General features: G+C 43.4%; 1 protein-coding gene and 1 pseudogene across 1 annotated transcript; both read left to right on the top strand.

Moving 5' to 3' along the window:
* The first annotated feature begins 1,729 nt into the window (after positions 1–1,729).
* On the top strand, positions 1,730–2,668 carry LOC142388995 (olfactory receptor 4B13-like). The gene has a single exon (XM_075474545.1). It carries the CDS (start codon positions 1,730–1,732, stop codon positions 2,666–2,668), a length of 939 nt encoding a protein of 312 aa, XP_075330660.1.
* A 10,188-nt stretch (positions 2,669–12,856) lies between these two features.
* LOC142388994 (uncharacterized) lies at positions 12,857–16,127 on the top strand (annotated as a pseudogene).
* The last annotated feature ends 5,383 nt before the right edge of the window (positions 16,128–21,510 follow it).

Below are 21,510 nucleotides of genomic sequence, written 5' to 3'. Positions count from 1 at the left end.
TCGAACAACTACCGTTTGTACGAGACAGTCGAGTGCAGTCAAAATTATAGTGCAATTTGAAGAAGCCATAGTGTGTGCACATATGACAGTTTGCTCCCTGTCTAACACAGACGAGCCGCACCTGCTCCTGTTACCGAGGCAATGCCTTGTTAGCCATCTCTGTTCTGAGACTGCTTATGAGGGCAGAGCCAAGATGGATGCCCTGTTATAACAGCTTCATGTTATAAATCTGATCTGCTTTTCTCCTTTAAACTGATAGTGAGGGGAAGCTTTAAAATACCCACAATGCAATGGAAAAATGCATTGAAAAGCACTTACCGAGGCCATTTTGAAAATGCCATAAAAGCTGTATTTTAAAAATGACATAACTGTCTTCATCAGACCTGTCTTAGGAATTTTGGTTCTCGCAGAAGCCCAAAATTTAATGGGAAATTCGAATGAAAAGCACTTAACGAGCCAAAAATGCCAAAATCTGCCCTATTTTGGAGGTCTCATAACTCAGCCATACGACATCACAGAGACCTCATTCAAAGTTTATATGTGACAGGAGACTCTCAGCTTCAACTGAACTAAAGGGTTTGTTGATAGGGTGGGCAGTAGATTGGCACCCATCAAAATTTCTTCAGAAATTTTCTAGTATATGTTAAACTGGATAAACCATCTCTGAACAAATACGGTGGTCTCAGGTATCACCTTTCCAGCACCCATAATGCACCACTGTCTCTAACCATCCGCACCTTGGATCATGTGATCAAAACATGTTGACCAGGCAGTTAAACAAGTCACAGGTGAGAATGACTAAATAACCCACACATTGGTGAGGTGACTCAGTGACATATGTGACCTTAACAACTTGCCAAATGTAAACGACCCCCCTATTACTTATAGGTAGATACTCTCACCAACTGGTTTGGAACTGAAGAAGATCCAAAAAGAAGGAGTTCTGTTATCCTTATTACAGCTTTGAGGATCACCATGAGCTAGAGTTAATCTCCAGTCTATGATAATTTCTCTTTCAGACTGAACCTGTTCCAACATGAGCAGTTAGGACAGTTTGAAGAGCAGCAGGTTTGTGGCCTCAGTATTGGGTTCCTGGCCCATAATGCACTGCATCATGATAGCAGCTGCCACAGCTGTTTCTTTCTTGCCTCCACCAGGTAACTGCATATTAAAGCAGTGCTTCTCAGACTTTTATATCAATCCCAACTTGGCAGGAAGAAATATTTTCATAACCTATCTCAAGAAAATGGTGACAAAATAGAATAGGTTTAACTTTATTTAAGCAACATCAAACTCGTTAACATTGATTTCTTCTGTTCCAAACAATAAAAAACAGCTTTCATTTCAAACAACTTCTTTTTTTAAACTGAGACAAATTAAACAGAACTTGCACTTTGCCAGAAATGCAACAGTAAAGTTAAGTCTGTATAAAGTGCAGAAGCTTGTCAAGAGGAGCCATTGTTACACGGTGTAACTTTAAGAAGTTATACGTTCTGTCTCCAATCAGACCGGAAATGAAAACCTGGGCTCCACCCCACCCCTCACCTGAAAAGGTTAAAGAGGTATGAGCAGCTCAACCACCCTCACAGCCTGCATCACACTGATGTTGAATCATCTGACAGTGAGTTGAACATGTGGAGAGTTTGTGGTTTTGAGCTTTGACAAACTGTTGGAGAGTAATCACAGTGTATCCTCTTTCTGAACAGCGGTAATGACTGGAAAGGTGATCATGGTAAACTCCACACAGGTTTCATATTTCACCCTCACTGCTTACTTTGACACTGGGCGTTTGAAGCATTTATGCTTTCTAGTTGTGCTGACTCTTTATATCCTGATTATCAGCTCTAATGTTCTGCTCATCGTGGTTATCAGTGTGAACAGGAGCTTACATGAACCCATGTACATGTTTCTGTGCAGCCTGTTTGTAAATGAGCTGTATGGTAGTTCAGGGTTGTTTCCATTCCTGCTGATTCAGATCCTCTCTGACGTTCACACTGTTTCTGCTCCTCTCTGTTTCCTGCAGGTTTTCTGTTTGTACTCGTACGGAGCTGTAGAGTTTTTCACCCTGGCCATCATGTCTTATGACAGATATCTTGCTATCTGTTATCCTCTGCAGTACAACACACGCATGACATTTAATAAGATTGCTGTGCTCACTGCTGTTTTATGGGTCTACCCTTTCCTTTCTAATGTCTTCCTTGTGGTTGTACTAACTGTCCCTTTACAGCTGTGTGGGAACCTCATCAACAAAGTGTACTGTGATAACTACTTTATCGTAAAACTGGCCTGCTCTGACACCACAGTCAATAACATCTGTGGACTTGTTCACATGTTCACAGTCCTCTTGGGTATGATTGTTCTAATCATTTACACTTATATTAGAATCCTGAAAGTGTGTTTTTCTGGGTCCAAACAAACCCGACAGAAGGTTTTCAGTACCTGCACACCACACCTGGCTTCTCTGCTCAACTTCTCCTTTGGGGCCTTTTTTGAAATTGTGCAGAGTAGGTTTAACTTGAGCAGGTTACCGAACATGCTGCGCATCTTTTTGTCCTTGTACTGGCTCACATGTCAGCCGCTTATCAATCCTGTGCTTTATGGACTAAAAATGTCCAAAATAAGAAACGCATGTAAAGATCTGCTTTTTGGGAGGAAGATCTACCTCTAATCCAACCGTCATATGAGATAGAACTGAGATATTATTAGATTAAATGGAACTAAATGTGAGTGCAGAACTATTTGATTTTAATAACAGTCTGAAGAAACAGTAAATACTTTTGTTACAGAGCTAGAGATTTTCTTTGTGTCACTGAAAGTAGTCATTCCTTCTGTTCTGTTACCACTGCTTTAAAGTCTAATAACTTCACACATCCGCTTTGAAATATTTGTATTTCTGAGCTTAAACTGTTGTTTCTTCAAGTCTCTGAACTGAGACGTGTGAGACACCCAGAGGTGGATGTCCAACGCTGAAACGGGAAATCATTTTCAGAAGGGACCAAAATGTGTCTGTAACTGTATTTAACCATCTGCAGTTTAATTCACTTTAATTATGCAGCATCAGTTGAAGGCTAAAGGCCATCATAAGGCACCTTATGTCAGGGAATTCCACAATTCAGCAGTTCTGTTGCAAATAAAGTTCAGCTCATAGTAAAAGAAGAGAGCCCAAATTAAATACACGAAGAAATCAAGGCAAAGTAAAGGTCCCAAAGACATTTCTGTACCTTCTAGTCTGTACATGTGAAATAAAACTTCTGTACCCTGAGTGGTAAAAACATTCTTTCATGTCCTTGTAGAGAAATGTTTACAGTGGAAGCAGCTGTCACACACAGTAGGTTTAAATCCACCAGTTAACCTAACACACTTGTTTAGATGTGTAGAGGGAGGCGTAGCCCCCAGAGAAAACCCTCAGGGTGACGAAACGCGATCTGACCCCAGAAGTGGCTGCAAATTTTATTGAAGTCTTAAACAAAAGTTCTCCTGTGATTTCATCATTGAACATTTAACTCAAATCAAGTCTTGTTTATTGTTAACACAAGAAACTTGTGCAAAAAAAAAAAAAAATGGACCAGACTCAGTAAATAATTATGGGTGCCAATGCTGAAGGCATTAGACAAACATACTAATCTGTTGCCAGACTCTTATTATTCTCCCGTTTCCACCTTAAAGTTCGGTGCGCTACTGGTCTAGCAGCGATGGTCCGACCGGAATAAAAAGCACACCGCTGCTGGGTGGAGACACAAGAATCCTAATAATAAAAGTTACACATTTTATTCTCCACCTCACTGGTCATTCTCACGAATAGACTATATATTTATATCTGAACACCTAGCCCATTTAACAGAACACTCTGATATTGGATCTATTCCCCTTTCAGACCATGCTCCTGTCACTCTGAAAATGCAGCCTCTTAGGCCAGCAGAGCGATCATTCTCTTGGAAAATTAATGCATCACCGTTTCATGATAATAATTTCATCAAATTCCTGGAAATGCAAACATACCCATATCTGGAAGTAAATGACTGCAATGACTCTGACCCAAGACTGGTGTGGGAAGCTTATAAAGCTTACATGCGAGGCATGATTATATCATACTGTAGTAAGAAGAAAAAAGAGCGCATTCAAGAACAATCACAAATTGAAAAGAGAATCAAAAAATTAGAGGAAGATTTTCAAAGATCCAAATCGGATTGGGTGCCTAAAGAATTAAAGGAGGCAAGACTACTGCTGACTAACTTACTAACAAAGAAGGTTGAGTCTGAAATTCCATTTGCCAGACAAAGACTGTTTGAATTAGGAAAAAACCAAACAAGTTCTTAGCTCATCTTGAAAGAAATTCTCCTAAAAAAAACTTTTATTTCTGCAATATCTGATGAGGATCAAATCCGTCAAACTAATAAGACTAAGATCAATGACTGCTTTCAGAAATTTTATGAAAAGCTGTATACCTCATAGTTAGACAGAGATACATACCAGTAGTAATTTTTTTGACGGTTGACAGATGCTTCAGCTAACAGAAGAACGAACTAAACTGTTGGAAGGATCTATTACAGAATTAGAAATCGATAAAGCAATCTCCTCACTCCAGTCAGGTAAAAGCCCAGGGGCTGATGGGTTCTGTGTACAATTCTACAAAAAGATGAAACACAAAATTAACTAGAAAGCTGCAAGCAGCTGTGAGCGGGACCGAGTGTGCGTACGTTGGGGCATGCGCTGGACGCTGGAGGCGCAGCTCTGCCCACACGCACGATACCCTCTGCGTACGTACGAGCACATCATAACCCCAATGCGGAGGGGTTTTTGAAAATTTCTAGGGGGCGCCACTGAGTCATTTCGCATCGCCCACACATGATACCCTTTACATACGTACGAGGTTGAGAGACTAGACGAGTGTGCCAAGTTTCATGACTTTGCGATGATGATAAGGCTTTCAAATCACAAACGCCATCACACGATTTTGATCGCCTGGCCACGCCCACACCGTTCAGAGTTCGGAAAAGTTTATCAAATTTATTATTCCCCCATGTCTTAAGAGTAACCTGGCCAAGTTTGAAGCTTGTAGCATTAAATCTGTAGGAGGAGTTCAATCAAATGCGAGGTGTGGAAAAACAAAGACATTGCACACCACCATTAGGTGGCGCTGTAGGTGGATGTCACTATCTTATATGTGCACGTTCAGTCTGGGTCCAGCAATCAGTGTATGAAGTTTTGGACAGATTAGATAATGTATGTGGGAGTTATAAGCGACTTAATTTTTATGGCGAGTCATAAATTTGAGGCGTCGCCACGGCCACGCCCTTTGAGGTTTGAAAAAGTTTCTCCATGATTTATTCCCCCCATGTCTTAAGAGTAACCTGGCCAAGTTTGAAGCTTGTAGCATGAAATCTGTAGGACGAGTTCGATGAAATGCGAGGTGTGGAAAAAAAAAGACGTTGCCAACCAACAGTAGGTGGCGCTAAAGGTTGATATCACTATTTTATATTTACGCGTTCAGGCTGGGTCCAGCAATAAACGTATGAAGTTTGGGACAGATTGGATAATGTGTGTGGAAGTTATAAGCGACTTAATTCTTCATGGCGAGTCATAACTTTGAGGCGTCGCCACGGCCACGCCCTTTGAGGTTTGAAAAAGTTTCTCCATGAATTTTTCCCCCATGTCTCAAGAGTAACCTGGCCAAGTTTTAAGTCTGTAGCATGAAATCTGTAGGACGAGTTCGATTTTATGCAAGGCGTGGAATCGGTCAAAAATGGCACGAAAACGCTCTTTCCATTCAAAATGGCCGCCTTCCTGTGGACGTGGCACCGTGATGGCATGACACTTTTTGGTGCGTCTGGGCATGATGAATGAGTGTACCGAATTTCGTCGTGCCACGCAAAACTAGCTCCAATGTGTGGACCATTTTTAAGTACCCTAGGGGGCGCCACTGAGCCACTTTGCTCCCCCCACACATGATACCCTTCACATACGTACGAGGTTGTCAGGGTGGACGTGTGTGCCAAGTTTCATGACGTTGTGATGATGATAAGGCTTTCAAATCACAAACACCATCACACGATTTTCACCGCCTGGCTACGCCCACATTGTTCAGAGTTTGGAAAAGTTTCTCCATGAATGTCTTAAGAGTAACCCGGCTAAGTTTGAAGCTTGTAGCATTAAATCTGTAGGAGGAGTTTTATAAAATGTGAGGTGTGGCAAAAAAAGACGTTTCCGACCACCAGCAGGTGGCGCTATAGGAGGATGTCACTATGATAATATGTACGCGTTCAGGCTGGGTCCAGCATTCACCGTAAGAAGTTTGGGACAGATTGGATAATGTATGTGGGAGTTATAAGCGACTTCATTTTTTGTGGCGAGTGATGGCGAATCATCAAACTTTGAGGCGTCGCCACGGCCACGCCCTTTAAGTTTTGAAAAAGTTTCTCCATGAATTTTCCCCCCATGTCTTAAGAGTAACCTGGCCAAGTTTGAAGTCTGTAGCATTAAATCTGTAGGACAAGTTCGATCTTAAGCAAGGGGTGGAATCGGTCAAAAATGGCACGAAAACGCACTTTCCATCCAAAATTGCCGCCTTCCTGTGGACGTGGCACATTGGCGGCATGTGACTTTTTTTGCGTCTGGGCATGATGAATGAGTGTACCGAATTTCATTGTCCTACGCGAAACTAATCCTATTAAGGGGACCATTTTTAAGCATCGTAGGGGGCGCTACAGAGTCAATGAGCGACTCCCAAAAATATAAAGTTTAGATTCTTTCATGTCGTCGACTGGCAGGTGGTGCTCGCAAAATTTCCCGAGTTTTCGCATACCTTATGCAAAGAATAAGAATAACGGAGAAAAATAATAATAACTAGAAAGCTGCAAGCAGCTGTGAGCGGGACCGAGTGTGCGTACGTTGGGATGTGCGTACGTTGGGCATGCGCTGGACGCCGTAGTCGCGCAGCTCTGCCCACACGCACGATTCCCATTGCATACGTACGAGCACACAATAACCCCAATGCATAGGGGTTTTTGAAAATTTCTAGGGGGCGCCACTGAGCCATTTTGCTCCGCCCACACACAATACCCTTTACATACGTACGAGGTCGTCAGGGTGGACGTGTGTACCAAGTTTCATGACTTTGCGATGATGATAAGGCTTTCAAATCACAAACGCCATCACACGATTTTCACCTCTGGCCACGCCCACACCGTTCAGAGTTTGGAAAAGTTTCTCCATGAAGTTTTGCCCCCATGTCTTAAGAGTAACCTGGCCAAGTTTGAAGATTTTAGCATGAAATCTGTAGGAGGAGTTTGATCAAATAAGAGGTGTGGAAAAAAATGAAGTTTCCAACCACCATTAGGTGGCGCTGTAGGTGGATATCACTTTTTTATATGTACACATTCAGGCTGGGTCCAGCATTCACCGTATGAAGTTTGGGACAGATTGGATAATGTTTGTGGGAGTTATAAGCGACTTAATTTTTTATGGCGAGTCATAAATTTGAGGCGTCGCCACGGCCACGCCCTTTAAGTTTTGAAAAAGCTGGCCAATGATTTTTCCCCCCCATGTCCTAAGAGCAGCCTGGCCAAGTTTGAATCGTTTAGCATGAAATCTGTAGGAGGAGTTCGATCAAATGCGAGGTGTGGAAAAAGAAAAGACATTTCCAACCACCAGCAGGTGGCGCTATAGGTGGATGTCACTATTTTATATGTACGCGTTCAGGCTGGGTCCAGCAATCACAGTTTGAACTTTGGGAAAGATTGGATTATGTATGTGGAAGTTATAAGCGACTTAATTTTTTGTGGCGAGTGATGGCGAGTCATCAAACTTTGAGGCGTCGTCACGGCCACGCCCTTTAAGTTTTGAAAAAGTTGGCCAATGAATTTTTCCCTCCATGTCTTAAGAGTAACCTGGCCAAGTTTGAAGTCTGTAGCATGAAATCTGTAGGACAAGTTCGATCTTATGCAAGGCGTGGAATCGGTCAAAAATGGCACGAAAACGCACTTTCCATCCAAAATGGCCGCCTTCCTGTGGACGTGGCACATTGGCGGCCTGGGACTTTTTTGTGCGTCTGGGCATGATGAATGAGTGTACCGAATTTCGTCGTCCTCCGCGAAACTAACCCCATTGCGGGGACCATTTTTAACCATCGTAGGGGGCGCTACAGAGCCAATGAGCGACTCCCAAAAATATAAAGTTTAGATTCGTTCATGTCGTCGACTGGCAGGTGGCGCTCGCAAAATTTCATGAGTTTTCGAGTAACTTTTGCAAAGAATAAGAATAACGGAGAAAAAAAAAATAAACTAGAAAGCTGCAAGCAGGTGTGAGCGGGACCGAGTGTGCGTACGTTGGGATGTGCGCACGTTGGGCATGCGCTGGACGCCGTAGTCGCGCAGCTCTGCCCACACGCACGATATCCTCTGCGTACGTACGAGCACATAATAACCCCAATGCAGAGGGGTTTTATGAAAATTTCTAGGGGGCGCCACTGAGCCATTTAGCACCGCCCACACACAATACTCTTTACATACGTACGAGGTCGACAAGGCGGACGTGTGTACCAAGTTTCATGACTTTGAGATGATGATAAGGCTTTCAAATCACAAACGCCATCACACGATTTTCACCGCCTGAACACGCCCACACCGTTCAGAGTTTGGAAAAGTTTCTCAAGATTTTTCTTCCCCCATAGCTAAAGAGTAATCTGGCCAAGTTTGGAGCTGTTACCATAAAATCTGTAGGAGGAGTTCGATTAAATGCGAGTTGTTGAAAAAAAAGACGTTTCCGATCACCAGTAGGTGGCGCTGTAGGTGTATATCACTATCTTATATGTGCGCGTTCAGGCTGGGTCTAGCAATCACCGTATGAAGTTTGGGACAGATTGGATAATGTATGTGGGAGTTATAAGCGATTTAAGTTTTTATGGCGAGTCATAAATTTGAGGCGTCGCCACGGCCAAGCCGGCGCTACAGAGTCAATGAGCGACTCCCAAAAATATAAAGTATGACTTCGGCGATCGATTAATTTGTGCGCACGCCTGTGGAACACGGAAGCTGAGAAAGGTAAGTGCGCTGTTTTTGAAATCTCAAAATGTATAATGTCTGTGCTAGCTAACGGTATGGTTAGCCCCTGGGTTGAATTGTATTGCTACTAACACCACGGCCAATTCGGTAAAAAGTATTTTGATACACGTTAAGAGCCTCTGGAAAGGTTAAAAGATTGCCCGATAGAGCCCGCTTTCATGGAAATCAGCGCAATCGGACAACTTTGCGCAGCGGGCATGAAAATTTCTCGCGGTTTTCCCTTTGACCAACTTTCCTGGGTCTCCAACAGATGGGATATGTTTGTAAAAATGCCGGAATTCTCCTTTAAACAAAGTCCCATGGCGTGACACTACTGGGAATGGATGTTAAAATCCTTTCAAAAAAAGTGGCTAATTGACTAGAAAGAGTAATGATCGATATAGTTAATGCAGACAAAACAGAATTTATGAGAGGCCGTACCTCATCAAATAACACAAGACGATTAATTAATATTATTCACTATCTTAGGCTATGGCTACACGAAAACAAAACAAGTTTTTTTTTAAAACGGGTACGAAAACGATTTCGACCACACAGGGGAGCTTCTCTGTCCACATGACAACGCGACGCTTGCTAAAAATGATGCAGTACACATGCCACACCTCTAGGTGCGCTGTAAGCCCCCCCACCGGTTACACCAGAACAGTAGAAGAAGCAATGCGCATGCGTGTACGCCCCTACTTCTACCAGCGAAGCTCACGTTGTTCCTTCAACAGCCGCTGTAGTTAGCAGTGTCTGCAGCAGTGCTGCTATCAATGTTGTGGGGTCCATGATGATCGCTGTCTGTCCTTGTTGTCTTGTCTTCTTCTTCCGGATTTTGAATAGAAGCCGCTTTTTGTTCTGGGCACTGATGTATGTGTATGCGTCACTGGCGTTAGTCATGTGGCTGTGCAGACGTAAACAAATCCGTTTTCGCTGTAAAAATGGAAACGAAACGACACCGTTTTCAAATCTTCCCACTCTGGAACCCGTTCTCAAAAACTATCGTTTTGGGGTAGTGGGAACGCCGGCTCCGTGTGGCCGCGACAGCCAAACGATAAGCAAAAATATCGGTTACAGTGAAAAACGTTTTCGTGTAGCCGTAGCCTTAATTTCCACCAAACTCCAAGCGCTATAGTAACGATGGATGCCGAGAAGGCATTCGATCGTGTTGAGCGAAAATACATGCTTGAGGTGTTGAAAAGATTTGGTTTCCAATCAGATTTTGTTCGATGGGTACAGCTTTTATATAAAATGCCTACTGCCTCAGTTTCAACAAATGAATGAATGAAAACTTTTATTGTGGACTCAATGTTCCATAAAAAACACATACAACACATAAAACAGACAGTACAACACAAACACCAGGTAATTAGGACACAAACACATACAAACATCTATACCAGTGCTTCCACATTTCAGAGAAGTATCTCGTATCACTCTGCCTGGTATCACAAAGTAAAGATAAAATGGCATTGCTGGACCCAACAAGTCTACCCATAAATGCATACATGAAGTTCCTCAGCAGAGCATGAACAGTGGGGACGTTAAAATTTACAAATAAAGTGCAAGCACTCGTCCATCTTGGTAGCTTCAGAAAAATCCTAAAGGCATCATTATATGCCACCTGCAGCTTCTTCAGCTTACCTGCATGGTATTTACACCATAGGTTTGCTGTATAAAAAGGAGTGCAGTAGGCTCTGAAGAGATTGACCTTAACTTCATCTGTGCACATATGGAACCTGCGTGCCAACATATTAGCTTGTGCATACAATTTACGACACTGACGCTGGATATCTTCATCATCACACAGGTCATCAGTGATGATGTGACCCAGATACCGCACTTTACTCACTACATCAAGGGAGCCGTTTGATAAAGAAAACAAGGGAAAGTTTTGTTTTTGGTCCTCCTTAGTTCTTACAATAACAATTACACTTTTTTTATGATTGAACTTGATGTCAAATAAAAGTCCATATCTGGAGCACACATTAAGCAATTGCTGTAGCCCAGCACTATATGGGGACATAATAACCAGGTCATCAGCATAAATGAGATGATTAATTATCCTGTCACCCACCATACACCCAGTTTTACACTGCTTAAGATTTTTGGATAGATCATCCATATATACATTGAATAAAACCGGGATAGAATACCACCCTGTCTCACCCCATTAGTTACATAGAAGGGTGTAGATATACTACCACCCCATCTTATTTGCATGGTTTGATTGATAAATCAGAATTGCAGGATCCTAATCAGGTAGAATGGTGTACCTCGCTGTTGAAGTTTGCGATATAATTTCCCATGGTTTATTCTGTCAAAGGCCTTAGAAGCATCTAAAAAGCACAGAAAAACAGTAGAACTATTTCTTCTGTACTTGTTTATGATTTCTTTGAGAGCATAGATACACTGGTCAGTTCCAAGTTTGCTCTTAAAGCCAAACTGGTTGTCTGTGGTTTCAACATTATCACTGAGCCTAACTAAAATAATCATCTCTACCACCTTAGAAATAATGCTAGCCAGAGCAATCGGCCGGTAATTATTTATGCTGGAAAATCGCAGAAGATGCTGACCAAACAGTGATGACTTGTCTGAAATATCAGCATTCATGTCACCAACAATAAATAAAGATGTATAAGCAGATTCTTTAATAAATGAGCTTATGAAACCCAGCCTACTGATGTATTCATCATCATTTTTTGTACATTCATAAGGTGTATACACATTTAAAACAACAAAAACTGTATCGTTATATTCAACCTTAATGGCAATAGCCCAGTCAACATCAAGCCTAATGACACTGATCAAGGGATCATATCTTTTATGCCAAAAAATGGCCACTCCCCCGGGAATTCTACCCCTTTGGATTCCAGAGCCTAAGTCAGTAGTAGATTCCCCTGCCCCATGAAATTCATTATTTACAGAGTTCAATCGATCGAGATCTTGCTTCGCTAGGAATGTCTCCTGTATGCACAAAATGTCAGTGCTCTCCATGAGTTTGTCAATTACAAACCGCTTTATCACCTGCCCCATGTCCGAGGCGCAGGCCACGGGAGTTGTATGACACAACTCTAAGATTAGTTTGAGGAGACACAAGCATATCTTAACTACATTTCAGGCCCGTTTCCAGTCGGCATATCCCTATGCACTGGACCTGCGGCAGCCCTGGGTCTACGAGTCTCAAAGAAGCGTCTCACATAAATCCCCTCTGGCCACAGCTGCGGCTCATGCATTTCACCAACCTCCCTACAGATGGCGGTGACTTTGAACGATCCAAATCGTGCACTTACAGTGTCAATTTTTTCACAGGTCACATCACGGCCCAGTTTATTTTTCAAGTAGCTAGCCAGTGCGTCAGGTTCCAAGTCAAGTGAAAAGCGAGTAGCAAAAACACTTACCGACTTTGTTGTTATTGCCTGTATGTTACCTCCAGCAGAGGTCCCAATAATCCCCGCTGTCTTCTTCTCTCGCGAAGAGTTCGGTCTGGGTTTAGACGGCAAAGCAGTCCTATGTTTTCCAGAAGGATGCTTTTGTCGGCCCTCCTTCAGAACTCGGGCATAGTTGGGAGAATTACGATGCCATTCTCGCTGGTCGCGGCCTCAGCTGCTTTCACAATCCTGCCAGGTAGCAGGGTAGCAGAATTCAGGCTCTGAGACGTCTCCGAGTCGCGGGCTTGGTTCTCCCCACTCCTGCAGGGAGTCGGCTGAGCCGAAGTCACTCCATTCGAGTCCAGCTTTTCAACTGCACACAGACGTTGTCCTATATCCATTGTTACCGTACGAAGATCCTCACAGGCACTTGTCTGCATCGACATGGCCTGCTTCATAACACTGATCTCCACAGGGAGGTGTTCAATTCTTCCAAGAAGACATGATACGTCCAGGCTACTGAAAGTGACTAGCGGTAGTTCGTCGAGGTAATGAGATCCAAATGGGGAATATTTTCACCAACCTCGTTTAACAACTTCAAGCAGCTTTTAACTCTGCTGACATCTTTGTTTGCCCCTTTGTGTGACACATTTCGCTGAGAACTTGGGCAGAGTTCAAACAGCACTCTCTTAGAGTTCTCAATCCACTCCGATCCGAAGTGGTTCACTGCCATTAACACGATGTCATCATGAGTCATGGTTTTCATTTTTGTTACCAAGAAGTTTAGAAGTTCATCCTCCACAATTGTTTTCCCATTAGAAGTTGTATATATCTCCGGTTTTGTGCGAATTTTCACGCCACCAGCGGCACCTCTACTCTCCGCCGCCATGTTATCCAGATACCAGACCATATATGAATTATCATTGGACTAACTTCTGCCCAATTTTAGCTTAACAGAGGTACAGCTCAAGGGTCACCACTATCACACTCCCAGAGCTGCGAGGCGGGGCGGTGGTACTGGCCTGCTGATTTCCAAGGACTGGAAATATTCTCTTTGTTCCCTCTTGCAATTCTCTCCCTCCTCCTTTGAATTTCATGCTGTCACTGTCTCTCACCCAGTCAAGCTCACCATCGCTGTAGTTTATCGCCCACCAGGCCCTATCGGGGACTTCCTGGAAGAGCTGGACACTCTTGTCTCTCACTTCCCTGATGATGGCTCCGGCCTCACCCTTCTCGGTGATTTCAACATCCAGACAGAGAAGCTTCACCCTCTTGTTTCTTTTCTCTCCTCCTTCGACCTAGCTCTCTCCCCATCTCCTCCTACCCACAAGGCTGGCAACACACTGGACCTTATCTTCACCAGGCACTGTTCTAGCGCCAACCTCTCTGTCACTCCTCTTCATCTCTCTGACCACTACTTCATGTCCTACACCCTCTCCCTCTCGTCTCCCCCCTCCCGACCTCCCCCCACCCACTTGGTATCTTCTCGTCCCAATCTCCGCTCTCTCTCCCCCACTGACTTCTCCTCTTCTGTTCTCTCTGCTCTGCCTGCCCCTGAATCTTTTTCTCTTCTTTCCCCTGACACTGATCTTCTTCTCTCCACCCTGTCCTCCTCTCTGGACAAACTCTGTCCCCTCACCTCCAGGCCTGCACGCTCAGCTCCACCTGCCCCATGGCTGTCGGACTCAGTGCGTACTGAGAGGCGGAGCGTGAGGGCGGCCGAGCGCAAATGGAGGAAAAGTAAACTTCCTGAAGACCTTCTTGCCTTCCAGTCCTTGCTTTCCACTTTTTCCTCCTCTCTCTCTGCTGCAAAAGCTGCCTTCTTCAGTAACAAAATTCAAACTTCTGCTTCCAACCCCAAAAAACTCTTCCAAACTTTCTCATCCCTCCTCCAACCCCCACCCCCTCTCCCCTCCTCCCTCCTCCCTGACGATTTCGCCGACTTCTTTGACAAGAAGGTTAACGATCTCTGATCTTCCTTCCCTCACCTCCCAGCTGTCCACACCACCCACACCTGTCGCCCTCCCACTCCTCCCTCCCTACCACCTTCTCCCTCACCTCCCTCTCTGTCCCACTTCTCTCCCCTCTCTGCAAATGAGGTCCTCCACCTTGTAACATCCAGCTGCCCCACCACATGTTCCCTTGCCCCTGTCCCTTCCCCTCTCCTTCATTCTGCTGCACCTGATCTTCTTCCTTACCTGACCCACCTCATTAACACATCTTTGACATCAGGCTCTTTTCCTTCTGCTTTCAGGACTGCCAGAGTCACTCCTCTTCTAAAGAAACCAGCTCTTGACCCTTCAGAGATCAAGAATTACAGACTGGTATCCCTTCTACACTTTCTGTCCAAAACTCTTGAACGTGCTGTCTTTAAACAACTGTCCTCTTACCTCCACCAGAACAACCTCTTGGATCCCTACCAGTCCGGGTTCAAGGTGGGCCACTCAACTGAGACGGCCCTCCTAGCAGTAACTGAGTCACTCCAAACTGCTCGAGCTAACTCTCTCTCCTCTGTCCTGATTCTCCTGGACCTGTCTGCAGCATTTGACACAGTGAACCACCACATCCTTCTCTCTACCCTGGAGGGAATGGGTGTCTCTGGCTCTGAACTCTCCATGTTCTCATCCTACCTGACAGGTCGCTCCTACCAGGTCACACTGAGAGGGTCTGTGTCGAAGCCACGTAGGCTCACCACTGGGGTTCCCCAAGGTTCGGTCCTGGGTCCTCTTCTTTTCTCCCACATCATCCCTTGGTTCTGTCATCCACTCCCATAACTTTTCCTACCACTGCTATGCAGACGACACCCAGCTGATTCTGTCTTTTCCCCCTTCTGACACCCAAGTGGAAGCACGCATTGCTGCGTGCCTGGCAGACATCTCGGAGTGGATGTCGATGCACCACCTTAAGCTCAACCTGGACAAGACTGAGCTGGTGTTTCTCCCGGGGAAGGGCTGCCCATTCAGAGACCTGGCCATCACCATGGATGACTCTGTGGTGACATCAACTCGGACCGCGAGGAATCTGGGTGTGACCCTGGACGACAAACTGTCGTTCTCGCCGAACATCGCATCAGTGACCCGTTCCTGCCGATTCCTCCTCTACAACATCCGGAGGATTCGCCCCTTCCTCACCGACAAGGCAGCAGGTGCTCATCCAGGCTCTGGTCACATCCCGCCTGGACTACTGCAACTCGCTCCCTGCTGGCACCCCGGCTTCTGACATCAGACCTCTGGAGCTGGTTCAGAAAGCTGCTGCTCGTCTGGTGTTCAACCTCCCCAAGTTCTCCCACACCACTCCCCTTCTCCGCTCTCTACACTGGCTCCCTGTAGCTGCTCGCATCCAGTTTCAGACTCTGGTGCTGGCCTACAGGGCAGTGGAAGGAGCAGCTCCTTCATACCTCCAGGCTGAGGTCCAGTTTCAGACTCTGGTGCTGGCCTACAGGGCAGTGGAAGGAACAGCTCCTTCATACCTCCAGGCTATGGTCAAGCCCTACACCCCCGCCCGACCACTTCGCTCTGCGGCCACCAGGCGCCTCGCTGCCCCGTCACTCAGGGGTCCCTGCGCACCATCCACACGGTCACGGCTTTTCTCTGTTCTGGCACCCCGATGGTGGAACGATCTCCCGACTGATATCAAGACAGCTGAGTCGCTGCCCATCTTTCGTGGCAGGCTGAAAACCCACCTCTACAGGAAAAACTACCCTGATCCGTCCTAGTTCCTTACGCACCTATTGTTTCCTCCACCTCTGGCACCCTCTATATTTTCATTACCCCCTACCCGAACCAGGGTTTGCATCCCATTCCTGCTTTTCTTACCTCTTTTATTTCTTCCCCTACCCAAACCAGGGTTTGCATCCCCACCCCGCTGTGACTGGTGTGCAGTTGGTGAGAGGCTGAGGTACCTGACTTATCGCACTTACTCTAGCACTAGTTTTGCTCTTAGCTGTTTGGTATTGGAAGGAAATGCACTTATGATTTCTTGTGACCTGAAGTTCTTTTACCTACCGATGTTGAACGCACTTATTGTAAGTCGCTTTGGTTAAAAGCGTCTGCAGAATGACTGTAATGTAATGTAATGTAATATCACCTCTGTTGTTCTCTTTAGCTATAGACCCACTAGCAATTGCTGTCCGGCAAAACTCTGATATCCAAGGAACGGTGATAGGAACAACACAGCACAAAATTCTATTGTACACGGACGATATACTCATGACATTAACACACCCATCAAACTCAATACCTGCACTATTTAAGTGTGTGAAAGAGTTTGGCCAAATTTCCGGATACAAGGTTAATTTGACAAAATCTCGGTTTTTCATATGAATATGAACCTGAATTTGTAAAACCCTTTCGCTGGGCACCGGATGGTTTCACATATCTGGGGGTTAAAATAACACCTAAAATTAGTCAACTTTATGCTGAAAATGTTAACCCCATGGTAGAACACATTAAAGACAAGATGCAGGGCTGGAAAAAGCTTCCTGTATCCTTTCTTGGCAGAATCAATCTTATTAAGATGATAATCCTCCCCAAAATAACTAATCCTTTATCTATGCTTTTTATATCTCTGAAGCGAAACAACATTAAAGACATAAATAAAGCTCTTTCTGACTTTATATGGGCTGGCAGAAAGCCTAAAATTAAATGAGATATTCTACAACTACCAAAAGAACAAGGAGGATGGGGCCTCCCCAATATTACACACTATACAATCTCAATGCAAGCCAGAATTATCTCAATATGGGCAACTGCTCAATTAAAGCCGCCATGGTTTGAGATTGAAGCAGCCTTCTCCAAACCGTTCTCTCCCATCAACTTACTAGATAAAAGCAGGAGTGAACTACCAATTATGGCGAGAGACAATTTTCTTATCACTAATGTGGGTAGTACTTGGAATACTTTACAAAAATTATTTGGTGCTAAACATAAATTGAGTTGTTTAACAACAATGACTGATAATCCTGATTTAACCAGAGGGGGCACTGGTTCTAACTTACAGAATTGGTATGAAGCAGGAATTCACCATATTTATAATCTCTGGGATAAGGGGTGTTTTAAAACATACATATAATCTACAAACTAAAAAATTTTACAAATACCTTCAGGTCAGACACTATGTACATTCCAAAATGGATACTCTCAATCTTCCAGATGATTTTAACATGTTAGAAAAGACTCTTTTAGATAGTCTTAAACAAGGTCATTTTGTCTCCAAATTTTATTCCAAGCTACAACATTTGAATACAGATCGACTAGCATTTCTACGGATGTTATGGGAAACTCAGTTGAAAACAACATTGGATAATGCATTATGGGAGGAAATTCTACTTCTACCTATGAAAATATCCATATGTAATAGATTCAGAGAAATGCAATATAATATTGTACAGATTGTCTATATATATTTCCTTATATGTACAGTAAATATACAGCAGGGGCCTCTCCAAACTCCCCACAGTGCAAAACTACTTTAGGGGCAAGATTTCACTGCCTATGGGAATGTGAAAACATTCAACGGTTCTGCCAAACTGTATGTGCTGAGGTTAGTGTGATGATCAAGCAGCAATTACAGCCTAACCCATTACTATGTCTACTGGGCAGTGTCCCTGAATCATTAAGATCACACAAAAACACTGTACATTTTTTGCTTATGTTGGGCCGAAAGGCTGTTATGACGAAATGGGTAGGAAACGAATCTCCTTCAATACATCAGTGGAAATCATCGATATCGGACTAAATCTCTCTGGAAGGACTGAGGTTTAGTATCAACGGACGGAAGGATCTTTTTACAGCAAAGTTTGGCAAAATGTTGGAGTACCTGAGAACTCAGAGGACTATTGCCTGAACGCTGGACTTATAAGGACTTGTGAGTTCATTGCTGTGGTTGTATTCTGTATTTGCTACATTTCTCAAATAATCTGTATATGCACTGTGCTGGACTGTTACAATCATGAAAATGTTCAATAAAAAGAATGTTAAAAAAAAAAAAAAAAAAAAAAGCACACCGCTGCGTGCGCAACGACCTCGAATGGTGTGTTGTTACGTTTGGCTCTCATTAGACTCTAAAGGAATTCCGGCAAAATGGGAAAATTGTGGATGGGAAAATGCATTGAAAAGAACTTAACAAGGGTATTTTGGCACTCAACTAGCGCCAAAATGCCCTATTTTAGAGGCCTTATAACTCAGCCATACAGCATAACACAGACCTCATTCAAAGTTTATATGTGACATGAGACTCTCAGCTATAACTGAACCAAAGGGTTTGTTGATACATTATACAGCTTTGACACAACGGTAGTTTACGTTTTAGGAAGACTATATCTCGACCGAGGTGTCTCTCCCACTCTGTTTCTGCACAAATTCCTCGAACAAATGTCTCTCATGTCAATAATATCTGCCCAATCTTGACAAATTTTACTTCAAAACGTAGGCATTTTTGTCCTCTTTCACACAAAGTCACACTCATTGAGCTCTGCCAAACATATGTCTCACAACTCGCCTCTGAGCGCAGAGAGTTGGCACTCCAGCTGACATTCAGCCCATTATAAACGCCTAAAATCATAATATACAGGTGAAAAACTATTTTAAAACTGCCATAAAAAAACGAGCCACACATAGTAGCCGAATGAAAATTACACCGCTGGCTTCAGCCGTCTCTTGGAGCACTGACGATTCAAGAATCATTCGGATACGACTTTAACTTTTCAAACAGCGACCGTTTCTTCGAGAAAGTCGAGTGCAGTCAAAATTATAGTGCAATTTTAAGAAGCCATAGTGAGCGTACATGTCAGAGCCGCACTTGCTCCTGTTACCGGGGCAACGCCTCGTTAGCCTGCTCTGTTCTAAGACTACTGATGAGGGCAGAGCCAAGATGGCTGCCCTGTTATAACAGCTTCATGTTATAAATCTGATCTGCTTTTCTCCTTTAAACTGATAGTGAGGGGAAGTTTGAAAATACCCACAATGCAATGGGAAAATGCATTGAAAAGCACTTAACGAGGGCACTTTGCAGCCCTCATAATTCAGGCATACAGCATCACAGACACATCATTCAAAGTTCATATGTGATAGGAGACTCAGCTTCTCAGGACCTAGATTAAAAATGACAGAATTGTCTTCAGGAGACCTGTATTAAGCATTTTGGGGCTCAACGAGCTAATAATCCACCTAATTATGAGGCACTAACAGTCTTCAGGACACCTTTCTGCGATTACAGGTTAATTATTTCTTTACACTGTGACTTTAAAACTATTAAAAAAGCTGTTTTTAGTAAGGAAATCACTCACAGCCTCCAGATTAATGACACAATTAACAGGATGAAACATCTCTAACATCCACAATGTCTTGTAAACCTGGATAAATTTTACCTCAAAATGGTGCTATGTTTGTCTTATTTCCATCTTTGTGCTGGACCTTAAAGTTTTCTCTCACATCACCTCAGGTTCAGACAGCGCCATCATACACTGCCATCATTTCCATGATAAACGGCCTCTCTTTCTCTCCTTTACACTGATAGTGAGGGGAGTTTTCAAACTGCCATAAAACCTGTATTTTAAACAGGACCTTGATAGAAATGACAAAACTCTCCTTAACAGACCTTTCTGCTATTGTTAGGTTACCCTTTTTTTTAATGTGACTTAAGAATCGATTGAAACAGCTGTTTAATCTAAAGGGGCACAACCTGTCCTCCTCTGTCTGGATCTCATCCTACTTAAGTGGGAGGTCTTTTACTGTTTCTATGGATAATCTTTTTTCTGATGCCATGCCCATTTTATACGGGGGGCCTCAGGGGTCAATTCTTGGACCTTTACTTTTTAACTTGTACATGCTACCTCTTGGGTCTATAATCCGACAACACAACATCTCATACCATTCATATGCTGACGATACCCAATTGTATATATCATTTTCCTCTGATGACCCCAGTCCTATGGATGCTCTCACTAAATGCATCTCTGCCATAGAGACCTGGATGGCCCAACATTTTTTAATGTTAAACAATGCAAAGACAGAGATTCTGTTGGTAGGCCCTAGAAATGATTTTAATCCAATTCTTACTTCTCTCCTCATAACACCCTGTGAGGAGGTTAAAAACTTAGGAGTGATCCTTGATGCTGACCTTAATTTTCAGAAGCACATTTCCAACATTTCAAAGACATCTTTTTACCATATCAGAAACATTTCTAAAGTCCGTGGCATACTGTCCTTTCATGACTCTGAAATATTAGTACATGCACTCGTTTCCAGTCGCTTAGACAACTGCAACGCACTTTTTCCAGGCTTAACTAAGCAAATGCTACATAAATTACAACTTATCCAAAACACAGCTGCTAGAATACTCACTAGAACTTCCAAATTTAACCATATCACCCATATTCTTAAATCTCTTCATTGGCTCCCAGTAAAACTAAGAATTGAATTCAAATTACTACTTCTCGTCCACAAGTCATTAAATAACCTAGCCCCTCCCTATATTTCCGATTTACTATATCTACATAATCCAACCCGTCACTTAAGGTCCTCCAATAAATATCTTCTCAGAGTTCCCAGAATTCACACGCAAACAGGTCATGGCGCATTTAGCTATTGTGCACCAGTTCTCTGGAACAAATTACCATAGGAACTTAGGTCACTTCAATCTCTGATATCTTTTAAAAAGGATCTTAAAACATTTTTATCTTCTTCAGATTGTGATTAATGACTTCTTTTTTTACTTTGATTTTTAACAGATTTTTGTATTGTACTATTTTATTTTATTGGGTTTTAAGTATATTTAAGTGTTTTTTTTTAAATGTTTTAACTGTTTTTTCTTTTACTAAAGCGCATTGAATCTATGTAACAATATGAAATGTGCTATATTAATAAACTTTGACCTGACCTGACCTCTGGCTTAGGCCGTCCTTCTGTGTGGTTTCCCTCACTTATGATGGCTAAAGCAGGCAGGTTAGTCAGTATCTCATGATATGCAAATGCCCGTTTCTGGAGTTCTCATAACTCAGCCATACGACATCACAGAGACCTTATTCAAAGTTTATATGTGACAGGAGACTCTCAACGTTAACTGAACTAAAGGGTTTGTTGATGGTTGAGTAAAATGGC

This window comes from Odontesthes bonariensis, chromosome 9 (assembly GCF_027942865.1).
Source record: "Odontesthes bonariensis isolate fOdoBon6 chromosome 9, fOdoBon6.hap1, whole genome shotgun sequence".
Classification (NCBI taxonomy): domain Eukaryota; kingdom Metazoa; phylum Chordata; class Actinopteri; order Atheriniformes; family Atherinopsidae; genus Odontesthes; species Odontesthes bonariensis.
The sequence above is the reverse complement of the archived record's forward strand: the minus strand, read 5'-3'. Positions and strand labels throughout refer to the sequence as shown.